At 37.5% G+C, this 25,670-nt stretch overlaps 1 protein-coding gene across 3 annotated transcripts in view; it reads left to right on the top strand.

Annotated features, from left to right (window-relative positions):
• Nucleotides 1-3,393: 3,393 nt before the first annotated feature.
• Ltn1 (E3 ubiquitin-protein ligase listerin) overlaps nt 3,394-25,670 on the top strand; it is a 123,071-nt gene continuing 100,794 nt past the window's right edge. For all 3 annotated transcript variants that reach the window (XM_083123974.1, XM_083123975.1, XM_083123976.1), the window contains exons 1-3: nt 3,394-3,560; nt 8,308-8,508; nt 10,287-10,553. In XM_083123974.1, the coding sequence (XP_082980100.1) occupies nt 3,513-3,560; nt 8,308-8,508; nt 10,287-10,553 (516 nt within the window). In that variant the 5' untranslated portion in view covers nt 3,394-3,512. The remainder of the gene's footprint in view (nt 3,561-8,307; nt 8,509-10,286; nt 10,554-25,670) is intronic.

Genomic DNA, 25,670 nt, shown 5'->3' on the forward strand with positions numbered 1-25,670 from the left:
TCCTGGGAACGCCATTCTTTATCTCGGACACATTTTTTTTTTTAAAATCAACTCACCAGAAGTTTTTATCATTTCGTATTCGAGACTTAAGTAAAGTCTTCCTGCAGGTTTGGATTTTATCCTTTAGAGTGCTTTCGCCTGCCTTCGCACCTAACCTTAACAAAGCCCTAATTTTCCACCCTTGTGACTTGGATCTTCAAAACTTAAGTAGATTTCAGACCGAAGTGATACGCGATACATGACGTATGGAATGAGACAATGAACAAAACGTTTCACACCGTAGCGACACAAAAGGCCTCACAAACCAACGTTCGACTTGTGAAATCCTCGGGCAACACAGTGTGAAAACTCCATCAATAGGCCACGAGCAGCAGCTCGTGTTGACCACCGAAGAAAAATGTCTCCTCAACCGGTGGGAATGCCCATCAGTTTTCTTCTTTCTCCTTTATTTTCTGTGCTTGTTAATAAAACAGGTAACATCTTACAATTTGACATACACAGAACATGTACTATGTAGCCTATACATTTTAGCGCAAGCTCAGTCGAAGTCAAGGATGGCTCGTGGATCAGTTGGTAGAGCAATGGCATGGTGTGCCAGAGCCCTGATTCAGGTCCTGGTAGAGCCTGTAATTTCCGTTAAAATAACTACATATGCAACATCTTCTTGTTTCTCTTCTCGACATTCATGAAATTTTCGGCTGTCCCTTCATGGTAGTTAAGTATTTGTGTGTGTGTGAACCCAGTAGGCTTAAACAAATTTATTTCTTTTATGCCATGAAATTCTCGGACTGCATACATGAAATTTTGTTCGGGCACAACTAAATCATCACTCAAAACTTTGATTTTCAGTTGATCTGTGAAGCATATTTCTGTTTTAATAAACCTCTGAAATATTCACTTTAGAGAGAGAGACCTTCGATCTCTTCGGCCCTCGACCTGAACTAGCTGCACTACACTGAGGCTCCGGAAGTTCCGCTGTCGTCAATGTCTTCAGCTTTGGACCCGAACTAGTAGACTTCGTTACTTTACGATATTCAGTCCATTTTATTTTAGAATCACTAGATCTTACAAAGCAAGCAATGGACACTCACAGATCACTAATCGACTGTATGAATTGCCATACTCTGGAAATTCTGAAGTCTCATTAACCGATTCTGTTGTACAAATCAACTGGTAAATTGAAGCAGCATATTTATATCCTCATTATATTCTAGAACGTTCCGCAGATAAAACGATTCGTTAATATGGCCAGTAGTTCGACTCCTCTTATTCAAGAACGTTCCCTCTCGTGCTTTCCAGAGATTAAAAATTACAACGAATCGTCCTACTAGTTGCGCTACCTTTGTTGTGCAGCTTCCAAAAAGTTTGCTGCGACAACACCAAAAGCACAAGAATGGTTTACGTGCAATATTATCAACAAAAGGGTTATATAGAACATTCTCCGTCTTTATAATTAAGAATCTCCTTCAATTATCGTCACAGTATTCAAGAATACAAAAACATAATTTTATGTAGTGTAAACTGAACATTTCCTGTTTGTGTGTATGTGTGTGGGAGGGGGGCTCAAGTACCCTGATCCCCACCTTGGATACATGCAATTGACAATAACAGGGTTATAGAACATTCTCCGTCTTGTCTTTATAATTATGTATCTCCTTGAATCGTCACATTATTCAAGAAGACAAAAACATAATTTTATGCAGTGTAAACTGAAAAATTTCCTTAAGGGCCGGCTCGAGCCCTCTGATCCCCACCTTGGATACATGATATTAACAATAATAAGGTTATAGAACATTCTCCGTCTTGCCTCTATAATTATTACTCTTAAATTATCATCATATTATTAAATCTCCAATAACCTAACGAAATGTGAAAAATTTTACTGACGGGGGCTCGAGCCCGCTGATCCCCATCTTGGATACGTGCTATTAACAATAACAATGTTATAGAACGTTCTCAGTCTTGCCTCGATAATTATTTTTCTCCTCAAATTATCGTCACATTATCCAAGAAGCCAATAGCCTAATTTTATCTAGTGTAAACTAAAAAATTTCCTGGGAAGGGGGCTCGAGCCCATGATCCCCACCTTGGATACACGCTCACGCTATTAACAGGGTTATAGAACATTCCCCGTCTTGCCTCGATAATTATTTCTCTCCTTAAATAATTGTCACATTATTCAAGAAGCCAAAAACCTAATTTTATCTAGTGTAAACTGAAAATTTCCTGGGGAAGGAGGCTCGATCCCCCTGATTCCCAACTTGGATACGAGCTATTATCAATAATATAGTTACAGAACATTCTCCGTCTTTCTTCCATAATTAATTATCTTCTTAAATTATCCTTATTTTATTTTATTTCACACCACAAGGAACCAAAAACCTCATTTTATCTAGGGTAAACTGAAAACTTTCGGGGGGGGGGGGGGGGCTCGAGCCCCCTAAGCTCCCTCCTTGGATACGTGCCTGTCCACCAGGTATCGAACCCGGGACTCCTTGATTGCAAGGCGAAAACGTATTCACGGCGCAATCGAGAAGGCAGTTATAAATATCTGATACATAAAAAATATCAAATAAATTCCCTTATATGTATTAAATACTAATGTATTTTTACATGTTTAGTAATTTAAATTTATATTTAATAACATTATAAATATTAATCATATAGGCTCTTTCTTGTCAGTTGCTTGGTAGAAAATTCGAAAAGTTTCATGCACATACATAATATATATGTATAGTTTGTGTATGTCTGTGTAGACCACAATCTTCTTGCCCCCCCCCCAAAAAAAATCAATCTTCAATGATTTCGCGCCCTGGTAGGGTATGTAGCTGCCTGGCAAAGTCCTCATTCCGTAAATTCACGAACTGCATGAAATCAGAAAAAGACATATATTCCCCCTCGTTTTCAGAAAACCTGTTTCACAACCCACCCCTGTCCTTTCTGTGGTGAAGGACACTCCAGTGGGACAATGAATCTCCCCCCCCCTATTTACTGCGAGCAGCAAAAGAAGACGGCCGCGCCATCTACTGGCCACCGATGGAAATGCAATTTCAAAGCGCAGCGAGGTTTAAATGTAGCTTCCACTTCTATTCCCTAACTTTTCTATGTGCATATTCTCGAAAATGTAGACTTGAAATATAAAGTGATTTTTAAGAAACAGCAAAATGGACAAAAAAAAGTGAATTATTTATAATAATTGTTATATATTTGTGATTCCGATTAATTTGTGAGACTAACTGCCAACTTTAGAAGAAAACATTAAAAGAAATAAAAAAAAAACAATAATGATGTCCAAAGTCGACAAGATAATGCCTGACAGGGACAAAAAAAAGAAGAAGAAGAAGAAGAAGAAGAAGAAGAACAAGGCAGACCTCTTCCGTTACAGAGCCTGTATGTACCAAAGAGTACTTCCGTGGCCCATGTCACATCGTATTGCAGGACTTTATTGCAAGTAAAGAGATTTAATCACTAAAAAGTCAATTGTCACTTTTATAGTATCCTAAATCAAAGATATGGGAGGTAAACATAAGCAAGCTCAGAGGACCAAAAATAACGTAAAGGTATGTAAACAGCAAATCATATTTTTTTATCTGGTTGAAACGTAGCACGATTGGTCTTGGCAATATTTATCATCCAAAATAAAGAAATGAAAAGGTGTTTCACTTGTAGCCAAGATGTTTTTCCTAATAACCAGTAAATGACATTCAATTAGATGTGTGTGCTCGTGCAATCCATTAAACACATGTACAGGAGAAAATTGATAATGTAATAGAATGCAACTCAACTGTCTGGCTGCTGTGATACGTTAGAACATTTATTTGCAGAAGATCATGTAATGGCCACGGAGGAGACCTGGGTGGGTGATCTTTCCGTCTATGTCCGTGCATACGTGGCTCTGGAACGCACTCAGCATCCCGTCTGTGGATACTCGGAACTAGTTGCAGGTATTGATTGCCAAAGGAGGGGGGGGGGAGGACAGTTTACTTTCTCTTGTTCAGCTTAGCATTAAGAAACGATAGCATGGGAGCAAAACATGAGAATCTAATAAATAATATAAACAATACTCTTAACATAAGGCCTCGCCCACATCCACCTCATTGCCGCCACTGTGGTCAGAGCTTGGTGCTGACTACATCAACTTCACTATGTGATATATCCGAGAATGATGTTATGTGCCCTTAATGGCATGGTGTTGCTTTGCCTTGTACCTATTGTCTTTACGGAGCGAATTTACAATACCGGGAATTTCTCCATTTTGTTTGAAATTTGGCATACTCACTAAACTAGGGCTCCTAATCACGAATCTGAAGTTAAAATTTGGCGCTCACGTGTCAAACTTGCAAAATAAGAGGGTCAGTCATCGCAATTGACAATGCACAATTGCTCATTATTTATCGCAAGATTTTCAGTTTCGAATACTTAAAGAACGAAATATATATATTCCTCATATTACTACGACCCTAAAATTTTTTAACTATGTTTCCTAGCCTAACCTAACCACGTGCCAATGGTTCGTGGGGCTAGTGCCAATGGTCCGTGGGGCTAGCCATAATTCAGGAATTTCTATACGTGAGCGCCAAATTTTTAAGTGCAGATTCGTGATTAGGAGACCCAAATTAGTAAGTATCCGAAATTTCAAACAAATTGGAGAAATTCCCTGTATTGTTAAAGTTTTAAAGTTGACTTCTTTACTGTCCATGGTAAAATTCACTACTTTTCAAGCTCAATTGAAGAAAGAAACAATGAGTCTGCCTGAATTCCCAGGCAATCATAAGAGAAAAGCTTTCTCTACAACAACGATACAATTGCATTTTGCAATGCTGCCATTACTGTAATTTACATTACATGTAAATAAGTATTATATATATAGCATTAGTATTGTATTCTTGTTTCATGGTGTGAGCACCTGAAAATATTTTATGGTAATTATGCGATATTGTTCGAACACCTCTCACTCGTTTATTTCATTCATTTTAGCATTGATACTTACCTATTCTGCATTGCGGAAGATGCTTTGAGGTGAAGTTATGCCTTTTTCCATAAAATAGTGTCAACGTTTCATGTTACGAGTCATTATTTGTCTTCCTTGTTCCGCTTGGTTAACAGACAATATGGTGTGCACTCGTCATGGACCATTGCACATCGTTCTTGTGTTTTGTCGATTTGGAGTGGGGTATGCAGTGTTTCAACCTTCTTAACCGAAAAATACCTACTTTCGTGTTCATTATGTCATCACAAACCATTGACGGATAGCCCCAAAGAACCATTCACGATAGCCCCACAAACCATTTACGGATAGCCCCAAAAACTATTCACGATAACCCCAAAAACAATTCACGATAGCCCCAAAAACCATTCACGATAGCCCCACGGACTATTTCCGGCAAGGTTAGGTTAGGTTAGGTAAGCATAGTTAAAAATAAAAATTCTCGTAAAAGAAACACTGGCGAGACCATGTGACTTTCGACGCTCACGCCATCTGCAGGTACATAATGGAAACAACGGCAAAATGTTGTCCCTTTACACAAAATGCAAGTTCCTTACATAACAAGTGATTATTTCTTGTTCTGCAGCATTCTGTGGTGAAGTTTTCAGTTTCCGCAAAAGAATATACCTCGAAGAACTTCAACAATGCTACAGAAACTGATTTCAGTAAGTAGTTTCTCCTGTAAATGTGAAGATATCTGTTTGGGCTATATCACATATTTACCTATTTTATTTTTCATTTGGCTAATGCGACTGACTTCCCTCTGGATAATACCTGGTGGAGGCACAGGTGGTTCGGATCCCACTTTAAACTGTAGGTCCAGTCTCAATTAGCCTTACTGTGCATAAAGTTAACTTAAAACAACAAATCAATCAATCCCCTCTGGATAAGGGGATTTATGTAACGGTTCAGATTGTTTTATGATTTCTCCTAGCACAAAGACTAAATTCCAGACGTGCCAGCAACTGGCATGGAACCTTACTTCAAGATTTTCGTGTAGGATTAAACATCTGGTTAAACATATAACAACGGGACACTTCCATTGTTCTCAGTCTGACTCTGTTCATATTTGAAGGAACAACGTTAATAGGGGAGAGCTTTTGGCTGAGTGAAGTGCGTTTTTTTTAAAAATATTCCGATTTCTGTATTGAATACTTTTGTGCATGAGTGGGCATTTGTGTGTGTGTTTGTAAGAGTTGTTTGGAGAAATTGTACTGCAATGTCGGAAAGAAGAAAGAAAGCTTCCCAAATTATCTCACTTCACACACCCACATGTGCCTCCCCGATGGTACATTGGTAGGGTAAGCGTCGTTGCCTTTTAATCAAGTAGTCCTGGGTTCGATACCCTGTCGAGGCACATAGTGGTTCGGATCCCACTTCCAACTGTAGGTCCATTCCAGATTAACCGTAGTGTGCATAAAGTCCACTTTAAAACACTAACTCAATCAATCATTCACACACAATTGATTTGTTCTTGATAAATTCTTCTCCGTAATACAGTAACTCAGTTCAGTGAAATTCGGTTTTGGAGGTAAATTTTTGTAGGTTCCGCAAAATATAATTTAAAAACGAGTTAACGAAACCAAGTTGTACGTAATTTGTTTATACGTAATTCACCCTAATTTTCAAGAAATAAATTTCATTTGTACGTTCTGAAGCTTCAACAATGTCACAGGAGTATAAATTCCATGTCTTTAGAAAACAAAGGGTGAGTTTCGTATACAAAATCAATAGGCGGGCATAGCTGCGGTCGGAATCGAGTTGAGAAAAAGACGAACACCACGGTGTGACAAAGAAGGCAAAGAGAGGCAGCATGAAATCAAAGGAGAACGATTTGCCACATTGTTCATAACACAAGATGCATTTTCTTTTGTAGGTAATTGTGATACGATACAACACAAGTAAAAAGATTCCGGTAGCTGATGCTTGCAATGTACTATAATAAAAACACAACAGAGGTTCTTTCAGTGAAGGTTTTCGGTTGCTGTGCAAGGAGGAAGAGAAAATGTTTCATGCTTGCCAGAATGTAAAATTCACACGGGAAGTTAACGTTGACCTACAAGAAACTTCAGATTCAAACTTCTAGATTCGTTAATTTATCACTTTACGACGGAAATTATATATATTAGCATAGTGATACATATGTGCTTAATTCGCGTGAAGTTTTATTTTTTCCCAAACTTGCCAACAGCTGATTAGCCTGTCCACCTGTTTGTGCGAACGTGGCAACGCAGAAAACCCCCAGCCACATGGCAGCCAACGAGGAGACAGAATTTGGTCACGTTCTGCATTCTGATTGCACACCGCTTCTTATCGCGGCTCGACTGTAATTATCATAGAATTTTGGAAATCATTGTCACACGAAATTTGAACCTTCCTTAAAGTTATGAGCACTGTTTGGACTCGAAAAAGAGTTATTTATGTTGAAAAAAAAAACTTGAAAATTACCTTACACACTTCTCATTTACAAGATATTCTCCATCGACAAGCGACAATAAATATCGTAGAAGCGTAGAAATGAATGTAGAAGTAAATTGGAACCTTAGTAGAATGCATTTAGGGACTTTATTTTAATGCTAAGGGAACCAAACCTCACCTGCCTAACCTAACCACGAGAGCATATATTGAACAAAACTTTAAGTAATCGCTAAAACTCCGCAGTATGTGTTAACAGACGTACATCGAAATCGAACCATGTAAAAATTGCATTCGTAGTATGATGAAATCATAATAAAACAAAAGGAACTTGGGCCGGGATTTATCTCAGCAACCAATGCAGTTTGCAGTCTAAAATTATTTGTGCAAAATTTAAGTGAAATGTGACAAATGGTGGGAGTAATTAGACCGCTTGATGTGGAATGTCCCATCTCCTAACTATTTTCATTGTACCCACATTGTTTTAATTGTTGTAATAATTAGCAGTGGCATGCCTGACGGGGAGGGGGGTTGATGGGGGTCATAACCCCCCTTCGGACCAGTATTCCTACAAAAAGAATGTCGAAAGGTAGGAAAAGACAGCAAAATGAGTAGCACATCATGCTACGATGCTAGGGGCCCCGGGTTCGATTCCCGGGCTGGCCGTGGGTGTTTGTGAGTGTCCATTCATCAATTTCATCATGTCATCACTCATCTCCATCTTCGCAAATTAGCCAAAAGTGGCACAAAAAGCGAAGTAAAATAAAGCAAATGAAAATTAAATCAAGTTAGTGTATATTTTCATGCATAACTGTCGCTTTGTTATTTCATTATTGGTTTTCTTAACGGCATAAAATAACCATAGAGCAAACTATCTGTGCAATAACATTTTGCATTTTATTTAGCCATCAAGCAGTGGAAGAAGTGCTGAGCTTCTGGGAAGTACAGCATCACTTGTTGGGTTTTCAGCTGTTAAGGATGGAGGGTATGTGCCAGTGTTGCCTGGGTTTTCTTTATCAGTGGAGGAGCCTGATTCAACTGTTCACCCAAGCTTCCAGCTCGTCTTGAAGAAAATGAACAAGAAAGATGCTACAACAAAAATAAAGGTATGTTCAAATCATCTGTACCAAATTGTTTACTGCATTTTATTATATTATACGAGGGTTGGCTGGAAAGTTCCTGGCCTGAGGGGGAAGGAGATGTGGTAGCGAGCTGAAATTTTGTGTGAGTTCTACATAGTCCCCTTCTACTTGAATGCACTTTTCCCAGCATGGCTCCAGTTTCTTTAACCCACTGGAAAAAAAAGTTTAGTCCTGGGTGTTTAACCAGTCATTAACAGCATCCATAACATCATTACATCATCCTTGCAGAAATGCTTGCCTTCAGGTGTGCTTCATGGCAGGGGTCGAAATGATGACAGTATCTTTCATCCTGAGTCACAATCCTGTTCTGAAAGTCTTCATGGTCTGCACGCATGTGTTGCAAATGTGCAGCTAAGAGCTACACTCGTGTGCGTTTTTAGTCAAATGTCAAGTCTCGTGGAACCCAATGCGCAGCCACCTTGCGCATTTCTAAATGATCACGAATAGTGATGCTTAGATGTGTTGCAATAGTTTGTTGCGTCAGTCGGCGATCCGTCATGATCATGTCATGCACTTTCTTGATGTTGTGGTGGAAGCACTCCGTGGGCACCTGGTTTGAGGTTAATCACTGAGAGACTGTCATCCACATTTCAATTCATTCACCCACCACTTCACCGTTGCATAGGATGGGGCATTGTCCTGTAAGGTGTTTTGCATGTCCTCATGAATCTGTTTGGCCGTCCAACCCTTCAGTAAGAGATACCGAATCACTGCAAGATCGGCGATGCACTGCTCAGTCACAGATGGCTCCATCCTGGCTCACAATTCCACCTGCTGAAAAGGTACGGCTCAACATTAAAACATGTAACCTCGTAGGGTATCCATATAAGGACTACTCTCTAACATACAAAAATTTCATGAACCAAAAATGCTTCCTTCTGGATCAGGCCAGAAACTTTCCAGCTGACCCTCGTATATGCATATTATATTTTTGCATTTTAGTTAGCATTGTTTCTGCTGCTCTGAATCTGTTGTTTCGAAAATGACACAACCACATAAAGGGGAGCAAAATGAAACAACATGAGTACTTGAGACCAGTTAAATTTTGTCCCACTTCAAGCACTGCCGGCAGAGTAAGATTTCATTTGCCGTTCAGTCATAAACATCATATTTTATCTTTTATTTATTATTATTATTATTATTTTTAAAATTGATAATACCCTGGCATTACTGCCAAGTTCAGGCGTGAGTCCACTTTTTAAATAGAAACTGGATTCGGCTTGCTTCCTTCCCATAAAAACCTTGAGGGACAGTACTTTTTCACGATGCACAGATATCAGAGACCATTTAATGTGCTGCTTTTTCATGACACCCATGTTTTCACATAACAATTTCACCATTGAAATATGTAATTTTCCCAGATATCTCAGGGTTTATCACTCCTGGACACCTCTCCCCTCCCTCTGTGGGTGCCCTTGACCATATCATAAGAGTTTTTTTTAAAAAATAGAAAAATGTATTCTGCCCTAGCTATAGTTACATGTGAATTTTGTGTTTGTATCAGAGTAGGCACCAGCGTGATATTTGGGTTAGATTTTATTACACCTCCACAATTATCTTATGCATGGTCTTTTGGTTTAATGCTGTTAACGTTTCAGATATGTTTATGCAGGGCATAAACCTCAAATTCTCTTGAGAATAGTCCATTGAAGGTGCAGATATATTTCTTGGACTATCCTATTTTATTTTTTTCAATTTTTACATTACTGCTATATTTCATTCAGTATACATATTTCTTGCAGGCTCTTCAGGAATTTGGAGATCTTTGCAAACAATCAGAAGCAGACAATGTGAAAGCAGTTCTTCCATTTTGGCCTCGCTTGTATTGTCAGTTGGCAGTTGATGTGGATCATCGTGTCCGGGAAGCGGCACATCAAGCTCACAATGAAGTTGTTCTGCAAGTGAAGCGAAACCTGGCTCCTTACCTTAAGGTCTTATCTGGACCATGGTTTACATGCCAATATGATACCTATGCCCCTGCCGCAAGTGCAGCAAAAACAGCTTTCCAGGTAAACTTCTTTTGTGTACATTCTTCATTGAGGTTAGGAATTTTAAAATACAAGAAAATGCCAAACAGAGAATTCTAACATTTTAGTGTCACTTTTTTTGTAGGTACTTGAAGTTTATCATGATGAGGCTGAATGTTTTTATTTGAAATGGATAAGAGAAACAGGTTAATGGCCTTGCAAGGAGTCTTCTCAATATCAGTTGAATACTTTGTGCACTTGCCTGCTGAAGTCCATGTTGTGATGCAGGACCGCAACAAATTATTTCCAGCATACTCTACCATTACTTTGATGTTTCACCAGGTTTTCTTTATTCCCCAAAGCATTTCAAATCAATGAAAATACATTACTTGGCTGTTATGCAGATTTCATTTATCTCTCTACTGTGGAAAGACACCCATATCTAAATGAAAATACAGTACAACTTTCGACATGGAAATCATAACTAGACACAAGCAGTAGTTGCAAAAATGCCAGCTTTTTTGAACTGGTGGTTTGCCCCCAAGTGTTAGCTTCATATTTCAGTAGACTTAATAAATATGTCCACAAACTATATAAACACTAGAATAACTTAGAGTAATGTTGTATGTATTTTGCAAATAGAATGTAATAGTACAATTTTCATTTTGACATATGAACATGACCATGAAGCAATAGAGAATTATTAGTGCTACATCTTTTAAAACACTTATCAAATGTACCCTCAATAATACAGTTTTTACTTTAACTATATCTGAAATAAAAAAAATTGGTATCAAACATTTGTATTTAGCATAAAATATTTGTATTCTGGTTTCAAGTGCATCATGTAAAATTTGACCTAATGGCTGGTCACGGAGTAAGTCTTGACATATTTTGGCCACCTAGTGTGGTTGTCAACCATGAGACGACAGCATGCAGAGTTGGAAATGGCCGGGAAAAAATGCCTGTTTTGAAAAGAAGTTTTTTCAGTTGTTTTTTTGGTTGGGCTTTTTTCCCCAAAGTGTTTCAAACCAATGAAAATACATTACTTGGCTGCATTTTTCGTGTTCCACGGCTTTCATTTATCTCTCTACTGTAAAAAGACACTAATACCTAAATTTAAAATACAACTTTCGGTATGGAATTCATAACTGGACACAAGCAGTAGTTGTAGAAATACTACCTTTTTTGAATGGACATTTTTCCCCCAAGTGTAAACTTCATATTTCTGTAGGCTTTTAAACACTCGCATAACTAGAGTAGTTTTGTTTATATCTTGTGAATAGAATCTAATAGTATAATATAATTTTCAATGTTTCAATTTGGTATATGAACGTGGGAAAAAAAAATCAAATGTACCCTCAATAATACAGTTTTTATTTTAACTACATCTAAAATAGATTTTTTTATTTGAGTTTTGATCTTTAATTTGAGTCCACTTTATGCACAGAAATGCTAATCAGGACTGGAACTATAGTTTAAGATGAGATCTGAACAACTACGTGCCTCCACCGGATATTGAACCAGGGACCCCTTGATTACAAGGCAATGAGGTTACCAGTACCCATTGTGTGGCCTATATCTAAAGTACAAAATCTAGTGTCAAACCCCCTGAAAAATAGTTTAAAGTTAAATACAAATGCATTCTGGCTTTCAAGTGCATCATGTATAATTTGCCTTTATTGCTGGTAGACCTGTTCACAGTGCAAATCCTGACATATTTTGACCACCTCGTGTGGTTGTCAACCATTGTGAGAACACAGAAATTTTTTTTTACCTCTTTCTAATTTTTTAAACTTTATACATTAATGTGCACCTTTGAAATTAAATTAAATACTATTAAGAAATATGGCATGTGGTATATGTCTAGTATAAATATCTTCCATGGTTAGCGAGAGGGGAACCATCTAAGGTAAGTTAATCACGGTAATTCCAAATAAATTTTTTAAAAAAATTAGGTCAGTGTCAATAAATTAATCAATTGCTCAATTCAAGGCGGAGAACTCATGGTTTCATTATGTCAGTAGTAGGCTACAAGAAATGTAAGTGTTTACAAACTGGGATCGTGACATTTATGTACTAAAGAACACTTATTCAAAATTAAAATAACAAACAATAAGATATGTAAATGTGGCCGAGAAAGTGGGACGTGCAACATATAATAGGGACAGAAATATCACATACAAAACATTACGTAATTCAAAGGTTCAGTTTTCAATATAAATTGCTTATGCACTTGAGTGTGAATACTTTTGGCATATGTATATTGAAGTAAGAAAAATTTCCATTCTGTTGTATATGTGTCTGATAAGTCTCAGGCTCGCCGTTGAGGAACAAAAGTAAGTAGATCCATTGAGACTAAACCGGGGAACGTAACAAATGGGATAAGTATTTTTAATTTTTGGAAATTCCTTGAATTCTTGGAATTATGCATGAGTTTTTAGCACCAAAGCATTCTGAATGAATTTTCTTCACAGATGTGAAGTAGTTGTGGTGTGTGTGTGTTTATATTGTGTTATAGTTGTGATGTGTTTGTGTGTGTCTTGTGTAGTAGTTATGCTGTCTAATGTGTTTATGTTCGTCTTGTGTAGTAATTGTGCTGTCTAATATGTTTGTGTTTGTCTTGTGTAGTAGTTCCTCCATTCATATCGGGGGTTAGGCGTAGAGCTGACAACTCTGCACTGTAAAAAGACATGTCAAGAAACAGAAATATAAGGCCATGGATGTTCCCAAGGTAAAATATTCCGGAGGTAAAATAGTCCCCCTTTCGGATCTCCGGGTGGGGACTACTTTGGGAGGTCCCTGGACTAAGGATAAGATCTACGTTAGGAATAAGGATATTAAATTAGGCACCTGGAATGTTCTGAGCCTTTACCGGCCTGGGGCATTTCAGTGTACAGTTAATGAGATAGTTAAGTATAAATTAGATGTAGTAGCTGTCCAGGAAGTTAGGTGGCCAGGAGAAGGGAATTGTAAAACTAAAAATTATACTTTTTTCTATGGTGGTACTGAAAATCATAATTTTGGAACAGGCTTTTTTATAAATAATAGAATTATCTCGGCTCTTAAAACAGTAGAATTTATTAATGATAGGATATCATATGCAGTTTTACAGGGTAGGTGGTGTAAAATTATTTTAATAAACATACATGCACCAACGGAAGATAAAGATGATAATACTAAAGATGATTTTTATACAGAGTTAGAACAGGTCTTCGATAAATTTTCTCAGTATGATATGAAAATTCTGTTAGGTGACTGTAATGCACAGATTGGCAAAGAAGATACATTTAAACCCACGATTGGTAAAGAAAGTCTTCATAAATTAAGTAATGATAATGGTATAAGATTGATTACTTTTGCAACCTCAAAGAATTTAATTGTGAAAAGTACCACTTTTAAACATAAAGATATCCATAAATATACCTGGTCTTCTCCAGATGGTAAAACTCATAATCAGATAGATCATATTCTCATTGATAAGAGAAGGCATACTAGTATAATTGACGTTCGTACACATAGAGGTGCTGACTGTGCCAGTGACCATTATTTAGTAATTGCTAAATTAAGAGAAAGACTCGCAGTAATAAATCATATGCAACAAAATCTAAAAGTTATAAAATTTGATACAGGAAAGTTTGCTGATGAAAGAATTAAGAAAGATTACCAAATTAAACTGTCAAATAGATTTGAGGTTTTGCAGGATTTAAATGATGATGAAAATATAAATGAAACAGACGTAAATAAGAATTGGGAGCACATACGTAGTGCAATAGAATCAGCAGCTAAAGAAAGTATAGGATACCATAAACCAAGAAAAAGTAAGCCATGGTTTGATAATGAATGTCATAATCTAATAGAAATAAGAAATCAGGCTAGACTTAGGTGGCTAAATAACTCGGATGATACAAATCTAAGCAATTATAATAGAATAAAGCGAGAAGTTAACCGCACGTTTAGAAGTAAAAAAAGAGATTACTTGAAAAGCAAAATTAACGAAATTGAAACAAACAGCAAAAATAAAAATATCAGAGATTTATATAAAGGTGTAAATGAATTTAGAAAGGGGTGGCAACCTAAAGTAAACTTGATAAAAGATAAAGACGGTGATTTTCTAGCTGACCCAAGCGATATTCTAAATAGATGGAAGAACTACTTTAATGACCTTTTAAATGTGCATGTAGGAGATAAATCAGAAGTAAATGAAGTACACAGAGCAGAATCTTTAGTTCCAGAACCTAACTTGACTGAAGTTAAAGATGCTATTAAAAGGCTAAAGAATAACAAAGCACCTGGCATTGATTTAATACCAGCTGAGTTAATTAAATATGGTGGAAATTCATTAATATGTCAAATTCATAAATTAATTTGTTTAATATGGAATAAAGAAGAAATCCCTCAACAGTGGAAAGAATCCATAATTGTTCCTGTGTTTAAAAAAGGTGATAAAATGAACTGCAATAATTACCGTGGAATTTCTCTACTCTCAACAACATACAAAATATTGTCTAACATTCTTGTAACAAGACTAACCCCATATGCTAATGAAATTATAGGTGATTATCAATGTGGATTTAAACGTAACAGATCAACTACAGATCAATTTTTTCACATCAGACAGACACTTGAAAAAAAGTGGGAATATAATCAAAATGTCCATCAGCTATTCATTGATTTCAAAAAAGCATATGATTCAGTCAAAAGAGATAAATTATATAATATCTTAGTAGAGTTTGGAATACCTAAGAAGCTTGTTAGTATGATAAAAATATGCACCAGTGAAACAGAAAGTAAAATCCGTGTGGGTAATAATATGTCTGACAAATTTATAATTCATGATGGGTTAAAACAAGGAGATGCATTATCTCCATTGCTCTTTAATTTTGCCTTAGAATATGCTGTAAGGAAGGTAAAAGAAACTAAAGAAGGACTAAAATTAAATGGTGTGACTCAGTTGTTAGCATATGCAGATGATGTAGACTTACTGGGGGATGATGTGAATACAATTAAGAATAATGCTAAAATATTTTTCAAAACTGCTAAAGAGATAGGTTTGGAAGTTAACAAAGAGAAAACTAAATATATGCTTACAGGCCGAAACCAAGTGTTAGGTAATAATCAAAATCTAATTATTGATAACAACTCGTTTGAACCAGTTTCAAAATTCAAATACTTAGGAGTAATATTAACAAATGAAAATTATATTAAAGAGGAAATAAAAAGCAGGCTTAATTCAGGAAATGCATGTTACTTCTCTCTTCATAAACTTTTGTCTTCTCGTTTAATATCTAAGAAACTAAAAGTTAAAATATACAAAACAGTAATTTTGCCTGTAGTATTATATGGGTGTGAAACTTGGTCCCTTACATTGAAAGAGGAACATAAATTGAGAGTATTTGAAAATAAGATCCTTAGGAAAATCTTTGGACCTAAAAGGGATGAGGAGACAGGTGAATGGAGAAGGTTACATAATTTAGAACTACATAATTTGTATTCATGTCCAGATATTATTAGAATAATTAAATCAATAAGACTTAGATGGGCAGGCCATGTGGCACGAATGGGAGAGGAAAGAGGAGTTTACAGGATTCTTGTTGGGAAACCAGATGGTAAGAGACCTGTAGGAAGGCCAAGACGAAGATGGAGGGACAACGTTGGATGGACCTAAAGGAAATCGGTAGGGATGGAAAAGAGTATATAGATCTTGCTCAAGATAGGGACAGATGGAAGGCCTGTGTTGCTGCAGCCATGAACCTTCGGGTTTAAGAAGGCTAGAGAGTTAGTTAGTTAGTTTTGGTATATGTCTAGTCTTGTTGACAAATGTAAAATCAGGTTTACAATAGTTGGCAACCAATCTAAGGAACTCTCACGGCCTGTTAATGGGCCACGACCTGACAGTTGAGAAACTCTGTCATTCTGGTGCACAGTGGACCTAAAAGTGAAGCACAAACTGAAATTCATTGACCACAAATGGAAAAAAAAGTTCGTTAAAAAGATCTGGATTTCTCTCATTAAAATTTTGGTTGTTTAAATCCACTTTATGCTCAGATATTGTAATTGGAATTAGACATGCAGCTTAAAATGGGACCTGAACCTCTGTGCCTCCATTGGAGATTGAACTTGGAACCCCTTTGTTACAAGGTGACATTTGTAACATAATTATTTTATGCCATCAGGAAGGCTCATTCTTTTATATTTTTTCCCGCAACAGTACTCACAATTGTAAGTTACTTTGGGATCTAAATCTCCCTTGTAGTAGCATATTGATTATAAACATTAAATGGGGTATATATGAATATGTGTGGATAGTAAAGGTTTAATTGTCCTGAAAGATCTGATAGTTTAATAGTAACATTTGCTTCATTTTTTTCTGATATCGATTGCACAAACATGTGAAAGTTTGTTTTAAGTTCAGAAAGTGTATGCTCAGAAAGTCTAATCAGGACTGGGCATACAGTTTTAAAATGGAATCTGAATCTTTATGCAATATGTCTCCACTGAAGAACAATCCTGGTACTCATTCATTACAAGACAAAAGAGTTACCGCCCGACCCTGTGGCCGAGTGGTTAGCACATCGCGCTGCGACGCCAAGGGTCCGGGGTTCGAATCCCGGTGGGGTTTGGTTGTTTGTGAATGTCCATTCATCAATTAATTTCATCATTTCATCACTCATCCCCATCTTCGCAAATTAGCCAAGAGGCACAAAACACGAAGTAAAATAAAACTAAATCAAAAAACAAAAGAGTTACCACTATGGCATTGGGTAGGCACATACATACTCTCACATAAGGGAAAAAAAATTAATAACTACAGGGTATCCAAAAAGTCACACAACCAAGATTTTTGGCTTTTCATAACTTTTGTACAAAAAGTGGTAGAGACATGAATCTTATGTGGGGTATTAATGTTGTCCATGTGGATATTTTTTGAACATTAAACTAACCTAACTATCTTTTGTATGATAAATTTCAAGTCTCTTCTTTTATCTGAACACTAATTGAGTAATTCATATTGGATTTGCTGCGTATTACTCACAATATTAAATATTAAAAAATATTTCTATTAAGAACACAATAAAAATATTGTATAAAAGCTATTTTACTTACTTATTTGTGAGCCTACTCCTTGAGTTAGCTACGTTTAAGGGAAGCGACTGGCCCCTTCTGTAGGGTAAAGTAAATTAGTGAGACGTGTGGGCCTATGAGTTGCCCCCGGTATGTAAGTTTCTTGTACATCATGGGTAAGCTAGGGTTACAATTAAGCATGTAGTCCTGATGAGTACATCTGACTATTAAATGTACTTAAAACAAGCTTTTACATGTTTGTGTCTCAATTTAAATGTTGATGTCATAAAATATGAAACAAATATATCAAAATACTCGATGTTTCGAGACAATTAAAAATCTTTACTGTTCACAACACATATGCTGAAGTATATGTGTTACGTGAATGTGTGTATATATGTTGTTTAACAGAGGTTTCAGATGGAAGCAACATGTGGTTTTTGGAAACCAACCCTTAGAAGTAAATGCAACCTTTCGAACCGAAGCAAAATAAGCTGCAAGTGTCATTTGTTACTTGGCCTGTACCGTTTTCTCTCAGAGAACTTTCATACTTGGAAGCAGACCCTCAGTAATCCAATCAACCTTTTGAACCGAAGTGCAACAACAAGCTGCTCATGCTGTTTGCATGTTGCTTGGACTAGACTGTTTTCTGAATGGCGTGCATTGTACCGCTTCGGTCTGTTGTTCTTGCATGTATGGTGAATGTTTTGCTTTATACTGACGGAGACTGTGTTGCTTGTCATCTGTGACTTCAGTCTAAAAGCTCCTTCAATGGCATCCAACAGGTCACCTCAGTCTTGTTTGTGCATGTGTGGTGGATGCTTGCTTAGACTGAAGGGCCACTTGTCACTTCAGTGTGACACTCCCCACTGTCATGTGTTGCTTCGGTCTGAATGTTCTCTATACTTAACAAGATTGTTAGCTACTTCATCGGAGAATAAGATGTAATTGAGCCTGTAAATCACAGAGAACAAATTACAAGAACTGTTGGAAAAAGTCCGGCTTTTTGATAGAAGGTTCCTTTTATAATCATGAATGGGCCTCTGAAGTGGAGTAATATAATGCTGTTGCCTTGTAATAAGAAGGGGTTTCAGGTTCAATCCTCAGTTGAGGCAGAGTGCTTCGGATCGGATTTCAAACTGTAGATCCAGTCCACATTTCTTTATTAGATATTTTTTTTGCCATTTGCATCCAGTCTTATTTGCTTTAGTTTTAATGCAGTGCCCAAGGTCTGAGCCTCCCTTTTCATTGAAGGACTTGCTTATTCCAACCTACCATCATCTTCTCCAAGGACTTGCTCTCCTAGGAGGTGCACCCAGGTGTTCACAACTACTTTAAATCTAATTTTATATTTGACAACAAGTCTATACATTATTGAACTATTTATTACTCTTTATGATTATGCCATAGTTGATATATTAATATTAATTTTCGTACAAATTTTAAAGATCAGAAATGTACTTATGGTTGAAATTGTTGGGATCAGGGCATCGACTTGTAAGAAATAAATGTACTGAGCTGTGGTCTCACAAACATTGAGAACCTCTGCAACAAGCAGCCAAAATGCGTCACTAGTTGCTCTATGACCAGATTTAGCGACCATTTAAGCAAATTATACATGATGTACTGGAGAGCTAGAATACAAATATATTTACTGAACACAAAATTTAATGTAAAGAGATCTATACTAAATTTTCAAAATGTAGAGCAATATTTTCTTTTTTGCTTCATGTATGTGTTCGTATGACAAATTCAAATGTTGAAAATCATAACATACTATTAGATTCTATTAAAAACATTTACAAAACTACTCTAGTTATGTGAATATGTTTATGCTACATAGATATTGTTGTAAGCCCGTTTTACCTGGGCTCTGAGGTCACAGGGAAGTTTCATTTAAACATTTAGGTAGAGCTTAATAATATCTGATGGCTGAACCTGCTCCGTTAGGAGGGTAGAGATATGGAAAGTTGGTGTAAGGTTATTCACGCTTGTTCATACCTGGTAGATGTGTGTGATGTCTTGTCCTAATGCTTCTCGCAGACCGAATCGTGACAGTTCCAAGGTTCTATCCTGCGACCCTCAGTTCACCAAGCCAAGCGATCCCTTGCGCCTTGTAGCATGCTAGGCAGCGGTAACTCAGTGTTCCATCGTCGTAGTTAGCAGTGTAACGTGTTGTAAAGTAATCGGACTAGTTATCCATGTAGCGTCGATGAGTGTCAGAATCAAAAGAGAGCTAGCTCCGGGTAGGAGCTTGCTTTTATCATTCTAGGCGTCGAAAGGTTGTTAAACCTTTCAAACGCGGTAGATCCTGTTTAGATCCACGCGTTTGCCTTTCCAGTTCCTGGTTTTACGGAAGTTACAAGCTAGCGCATTCTTGGGATCACTCGCTGGTCGGACAAGTTCAGGAAATAAACAAGTGTGAATATTAACATGACGAGGTTTTCTCGGTTTAATGGTCTCCATATCTCTACATTCCCCTTGTTGAAATAATCGAACCACTCTGTGATGGTCGACTACCTCGTCCGGAGTAGGTTATATTTAAAAATTAGGATTTATTAACAAATCAAACTCGTAGAAAACCAATACAGTAAATCACTAGAAGAATCGCATCACCATAAAAAAAAAATTGAAATCACCAGAAGAGTCATATCATATCGTGGCACCAAACACCGTTGAGAAAAAAATATATAAAAACACGTAGAATAATAAAAAAAAAAAAAATTGTAGGTCATAGCCTCTTATATACTCAAAAAGTACGAGCACAATAACTAAGTCTTGAGGCATGGAGAAAAATAATTACATAAGTGTGACATTGAACTAGTTTTGATTGAGTGATGACAGCACAATAAAAAAAAAACACATGTCAGCACAGTGTGAGGAAACGCCGGGAACCACACGTGGTGGTATTCACTGTTTGCTGAGTTCAAAGTACACTCGGCGGAACATACACGATGCTGGGTGGAGCCTTGAGGTATGTTATTATGGCAACATTGTAAACTGCATGCCGTCATAGGCTGGACGTGCTGTGCAGCTGACTGTAAAAAAAAAAAAAAAGAAAGAGACGTATCCAATATGGGTAGCATTCATGGGCACAAACTTTGGCACTGTAAATGACATATGTTTGTACTAATAGCGTGTGCCTTACAGTACTTGAAGTAGCTGAGCACCGGAACACTTGTAGCCGATGAAAAATAACATATGCATCATATGACGTCAGGAAACAAGAGCACAATGCACTCAGTGGGCGGGGCCTTGTCGATGTAGATCGTCATGGGAGGGCAGTCTGGAAGTCAAATTTTCGATGGCGCTTCGGGGCAAGAAACGTCCTGGGTAAAGCACTCCACATCTGGGTCGCGGCGTGGAAGATGGAAAAATCAGCCATGCGGTCCAGACGGGAACGGGTCCTTGTTGGTGCTGGAACTCCACAAGATCGTCGTCGGTCTCTGCGATGAGCCTAGGTCTGTCGCTCGATGGTACAAGCCGAGGGCGTCATGGGTCCGGTAACATCCGTGGCGATGAAAATGAAACAAGCGCAAAAAAAGGGAAAAATTAGGAAAAAGCAAAAGGTAGTGGAGCAGAGTTACAATAAGTGATGACGGGTTATAAAATCGATTGAAAAGGGACTTTCAGTTAAAACTGGTGAATTATTTTGGGGGGAGGGGAGGTAATATCTAATTTGAATGACGGCGAAGGGGCGTTATTACTTATATGATGTAGAGTTTTTAAGGGGGCCTGTTTATGATTAACAGGTTTACCTGAGGAAAAGTTCGCCGGGGCAACGAGGGGGGCAGTAGGTGGAATAATTCCATGTTGTAAGGAAAGTTCGCCGGGGGGGAATGGGGGGGGAATAGGTGGAATAATCGGCCTAGCCGGAATGAAATGAGAAAAGAAAGGAGAATTCAGCGATAATAGAACGAACTAAGTGATTACGAGACATTTCCTTCTGTAATATGTGTAAATGTCGTTTATAAAAACAATTGCAAGAATTTTACGTGTATTGTGGACAAAGGTTTAAGCGCCTTCGATTCGCTGCTAAAAAAAAATAATTGAAAAAGAAGTGAAAAAGAGTAAGTAATAGATTTGTGTAATAGTTCATTGAAAAATAAAGTAAGTTTGTAATTTCATGGGATATGAGCTATACCATGTTGTATGCTATCAATATTTGAACTATAAAATTAAAGGAGAGAGTGGGAACATTTGCCTATTTTATTATATGCTTTATTAACATATTTAGTGCATTGCAGCTTTCCAAGAAGCAGTTCGCGGTACACCTGAGCGTAAATAAAAAAAAATTGCTATGGCCAATAAGCCACATGTTCAAGCAAGTTCTACGCAGTTCATTTGTTCTTTAAATCATTGATCTTGTTCTATCTTAGTTCATTCGTTCTTTATTTCTTTGTACTTTTTTCTTCATTTGAGCGTATATGTACCAGCAAATGGGGAAAAAAAAAAATATTTGCTAGTTAGAATCATAAACACACTAAGTACTTATTAGTCAAATCAGCTAAGTGATATGTTCTGACTATTACTATGCGTTTAATCGCAAAATATATAATAACATTAAAATATCTGTAAAAAAAAATAATTATTAGGCAAGAGATGTATTATAAATGTTCCGACGATTGAGATAGCATTCTGTAATCCTGACCTTGTTAAAAATAAAAATAACCATGTTGTATTAAAAATAAAATGAGTTCGTTCTAACGCAGAAATGCAGTGCGTGCACGAGAAGTGGAAGGAAGGGGGGGGGGGGAGGTGGATGAGCGTGAGAAAATGCTGGATCATGCTAGCATGTGCAATGTACGCAACGAGGAGCGAGGAGGCTAAAGCGAGTGACAACGGAGTGGCGTGTTAATGAATGTTAGTGGGGTTATCATGGCACTAGTCGTAGCGGGCTTTGAGTCTAGAAATAGTAATAGTGTCAGTCTTTTGTTTATTCCTGCCGGCGATGTAAGTTACTTCGTAGGAATTCTCATTAACTTTGCGAAGAATAGTTCCTTTATACTTATAAGAGGACGCAAAGGCTTTTGACACGCCTGGAGTTGGAGTGGCATCTAGAATCCATACATGTTGTCCTGGTGAGTATTGTATTTTCCTAGAAGTGCTGTCTATGTACTTTTTCTGCTGTTCGTAACGCTTATTCAAGTTGTCGTGTGCGGTCTTACGTATGGAGGTCAGGAGTTCAAGTCTCTGTTCGTTCGTCTGGGAAACATTGTTGGGGTTCGAAGGAAGGACAGCGTCAGCTAAGATCCTTGGGTTGTAGCCAAACAAAGTAAAATACGGGCTCTGGAGGGATCCAGAATGGATTGTAACGTTGTGGCTGAACGCTGCGCTAGCTAAATAGTCACACCATGAATCCTTCTTTTCTAACACAAAAACTCTCATAACTTTCTTCAAGTAACTAAATGAACTTTCAACTAGTCCATTCATGAAATGGGCACAAGTATCTACATATTTTAGTTGTACACCTGTAATATTGGCTAACTCTCGTAAGAGTAAACTTGAATTGGGTGTTGAACGATCTAAATAGATCGTTTCCGGGATGCCATGGACTAAAAAGACTTTCTCAACTAGGGCTGTTGCTATGTTTTGTGCATCGTGATTAGCCAAAGGAGCTGTAATTACATACCTTGTACAACTATCGACTACTGATAGGAAATATTTGTATTTGTGCGTTTTTGAAGAGACTAAAGGACCACATACGTCAATATGAATTCGTTGGAAAGGAATTTCGGCTGGTTGAAATGTTTGCAGCGTATGCGGTTTAGAACCTTGTGGTTTCTTTGAAATCTGACAAGGGATGCAATGTCGAACCTTATCGTACACAAATTTCTTCATATTAGGGAAAAAGTAGCGCATAAGCATTAAATTATATGTCTTTTGTGCACCTTGATGACTTCCATTCATTTTGTGTGCATGAATAACATCGAAAACTTGATTTCTTAATGCATGGGGAATACAAAGTCTATCCCTATTACCAGTTTTGATTTTATTAGTCCTGTATGACACTCCATTTTTGAGTACATAAGAATACGAAAGCTTTTCTAGTTTAGGGTCACTAGCTTTATCTTTGTTTTCTAATACGTCAATAATGTCTCTTAAATAGGGGTCTTTACGTTGTTCTGAACTAATATCAAAATCTGCTGCTTGTGCATGAAATACTTGATGAAAAAATAAGTCATCATCATCATCATCATCTTCTTTCTTGTCATGATTAGTCTTGTCAAGCGGTAAACTTGCACGGGAGAGTGCATCCGTAAGTTCATTTTTACTAGCGCTGACATGCCTTATTTCGAAATCAAAATTCTGAAAATAAAGGGCTCTTCTTCCTAAAATAGAACTATGGTGTTTAGTTGAACGAAGATAGGATAAGGCTTTATTGTCTGTGAGAACCACAAAATGTTGATTCATAAGAAAAAATTTGAAAGTTTTCAAAACATAATATGCACCTGCAATTTCGAGTGAAAATGTGTCAGCTCTTTTCTCTGTGTCTGTTAAGGCTCGTGAACAATAGGCACATGGATGTAAATTTCCTTCGTCATCAGGCTGTAACAGCGATCCTCCGATCCCAATTCCGCTCGCATCAATGTATACATATGAGGGGCGTTTAGGGTCATAAGGGCGGAGGATAGGGGCGGACGTGATCATTTCTTTCAGTGTTTCGAAGCTTTTCTGGTGTTCATCAGTCCATTGAAACTTAACATTCTTTTTAAGAAGCTTGAATAAACATTCTGTTGGTCCTGCAAAACCTTGCACAAATCGTCGAATGAAATTGACAAGTCCTAGAAAACTACGAAGCTTGCGTTTGGTGGTAGGGGTGGGATATTCCAAAATAGCTTTAAGAATGTGTTCTGAAATCTTAACTCCCTTTTGAGATACCAAGTTACCAAGGACTTTTACTTCGGTAAAAGCGAGCTTGCACTTAGAGGGTGATAATTTAAGGGATGCTGTTCGTAACTTTTGAAACACTCTGTCCAGAATGTTAAGCATGTGTGGGAGATTTGAACTGTAAATAATAATATCATGAGTGTAAACAGAAAGTTCTGAACTGTCTATTCCGCTAAGGGCAAGTTCGCTTACGCGGTTCATTACGCCGGGGGATGTTTTCAATCCCTGGCATAACCTAGCATACCTAAAACTACCCAGATTGTTAATAGAAAAGGCGGCTTTAGAACGTTCTGTTAATGCAACCTGAAAAAATGCACTGGACATATCTAAAATTGAGTAATATTTCTTTCCAGCCATCTCTGTCATGATGGTTTTTATGTCTGGGGATTGTAAGGAAATCGGAGCTATTATGTCATTAAGCGCGCGCAAATCAGAAATAAAACGGTAAGTCCCATTGGGTTTCTTAACTAATAGGACTGGGTGTCGGTAGGGACTCCCTTCACAGCGCTCTATAACACCTTGGTCTAGTAATTTCTGAACTTCCTGTTTCATGGGTTCTCGGTAATGAAAAGGAATATTGTAGGTTTTGGCATACACTGGGGTGTCATCTGTCAGTTTGATATCGTATTCCAAAACATTAGTTTTCGTCAATTTATCCCCTGGCCAGAGAAAAATATCTGCATACGTGTATGCGAGCTTTAGGATTTTTTCTCTTTCTTCTCGGGGAATATCAGGGTTAACTGTGAGGAGGGAGGGGTCAAATTTCTTTTGACTTTCACTAAGTTGTTGCTTTACTGTAGTATTTTCATTACAAGAGTATGAAAATGCAACATCTTCACTTTTTTCCCAAACGGAAGTAACGTCAGTTAAAATTTCACATGTCGATATTTTGCCTAATATTGTGTCACTTTCCAAAGTGATTGTGGTTTCCGTAGGGTTGTGTATGTGAATGACAGGTGACTGCGGGTTTACTGCAGCATTGGGAAGGACTACTGGATGCTGGCTCATAAGGGAAGCAGATGGTGTAAAAAGTACAGGCTTATGGGTATTAGGTGTCGTAGTGGTAATGTTCAAATTGATATAAGTCTTGGATCGTGGACTTAACTGAACTGTGTTTGAAAGGGTAGCTTTTCCCTCATACACATTTACATTCTCAATTTGGGTAAATATGTCATGCGACAGCTGGTGAGTCTTGTACTTTGA

This window comes from Lepisma saccharinum, chromosome 6 (genome assembly GCF_977018435.1).
Source record: "Lepisma saccharinum chromosome 6, izLepSacc3.1, whole genome shotgun sequence".
Lineage (NCBI taxonomy): Eukaryota > Metazoa > Arthropoda > Insecta > Zygentoma > Lepismatidae > Lepisma > Lepisma saccharinum.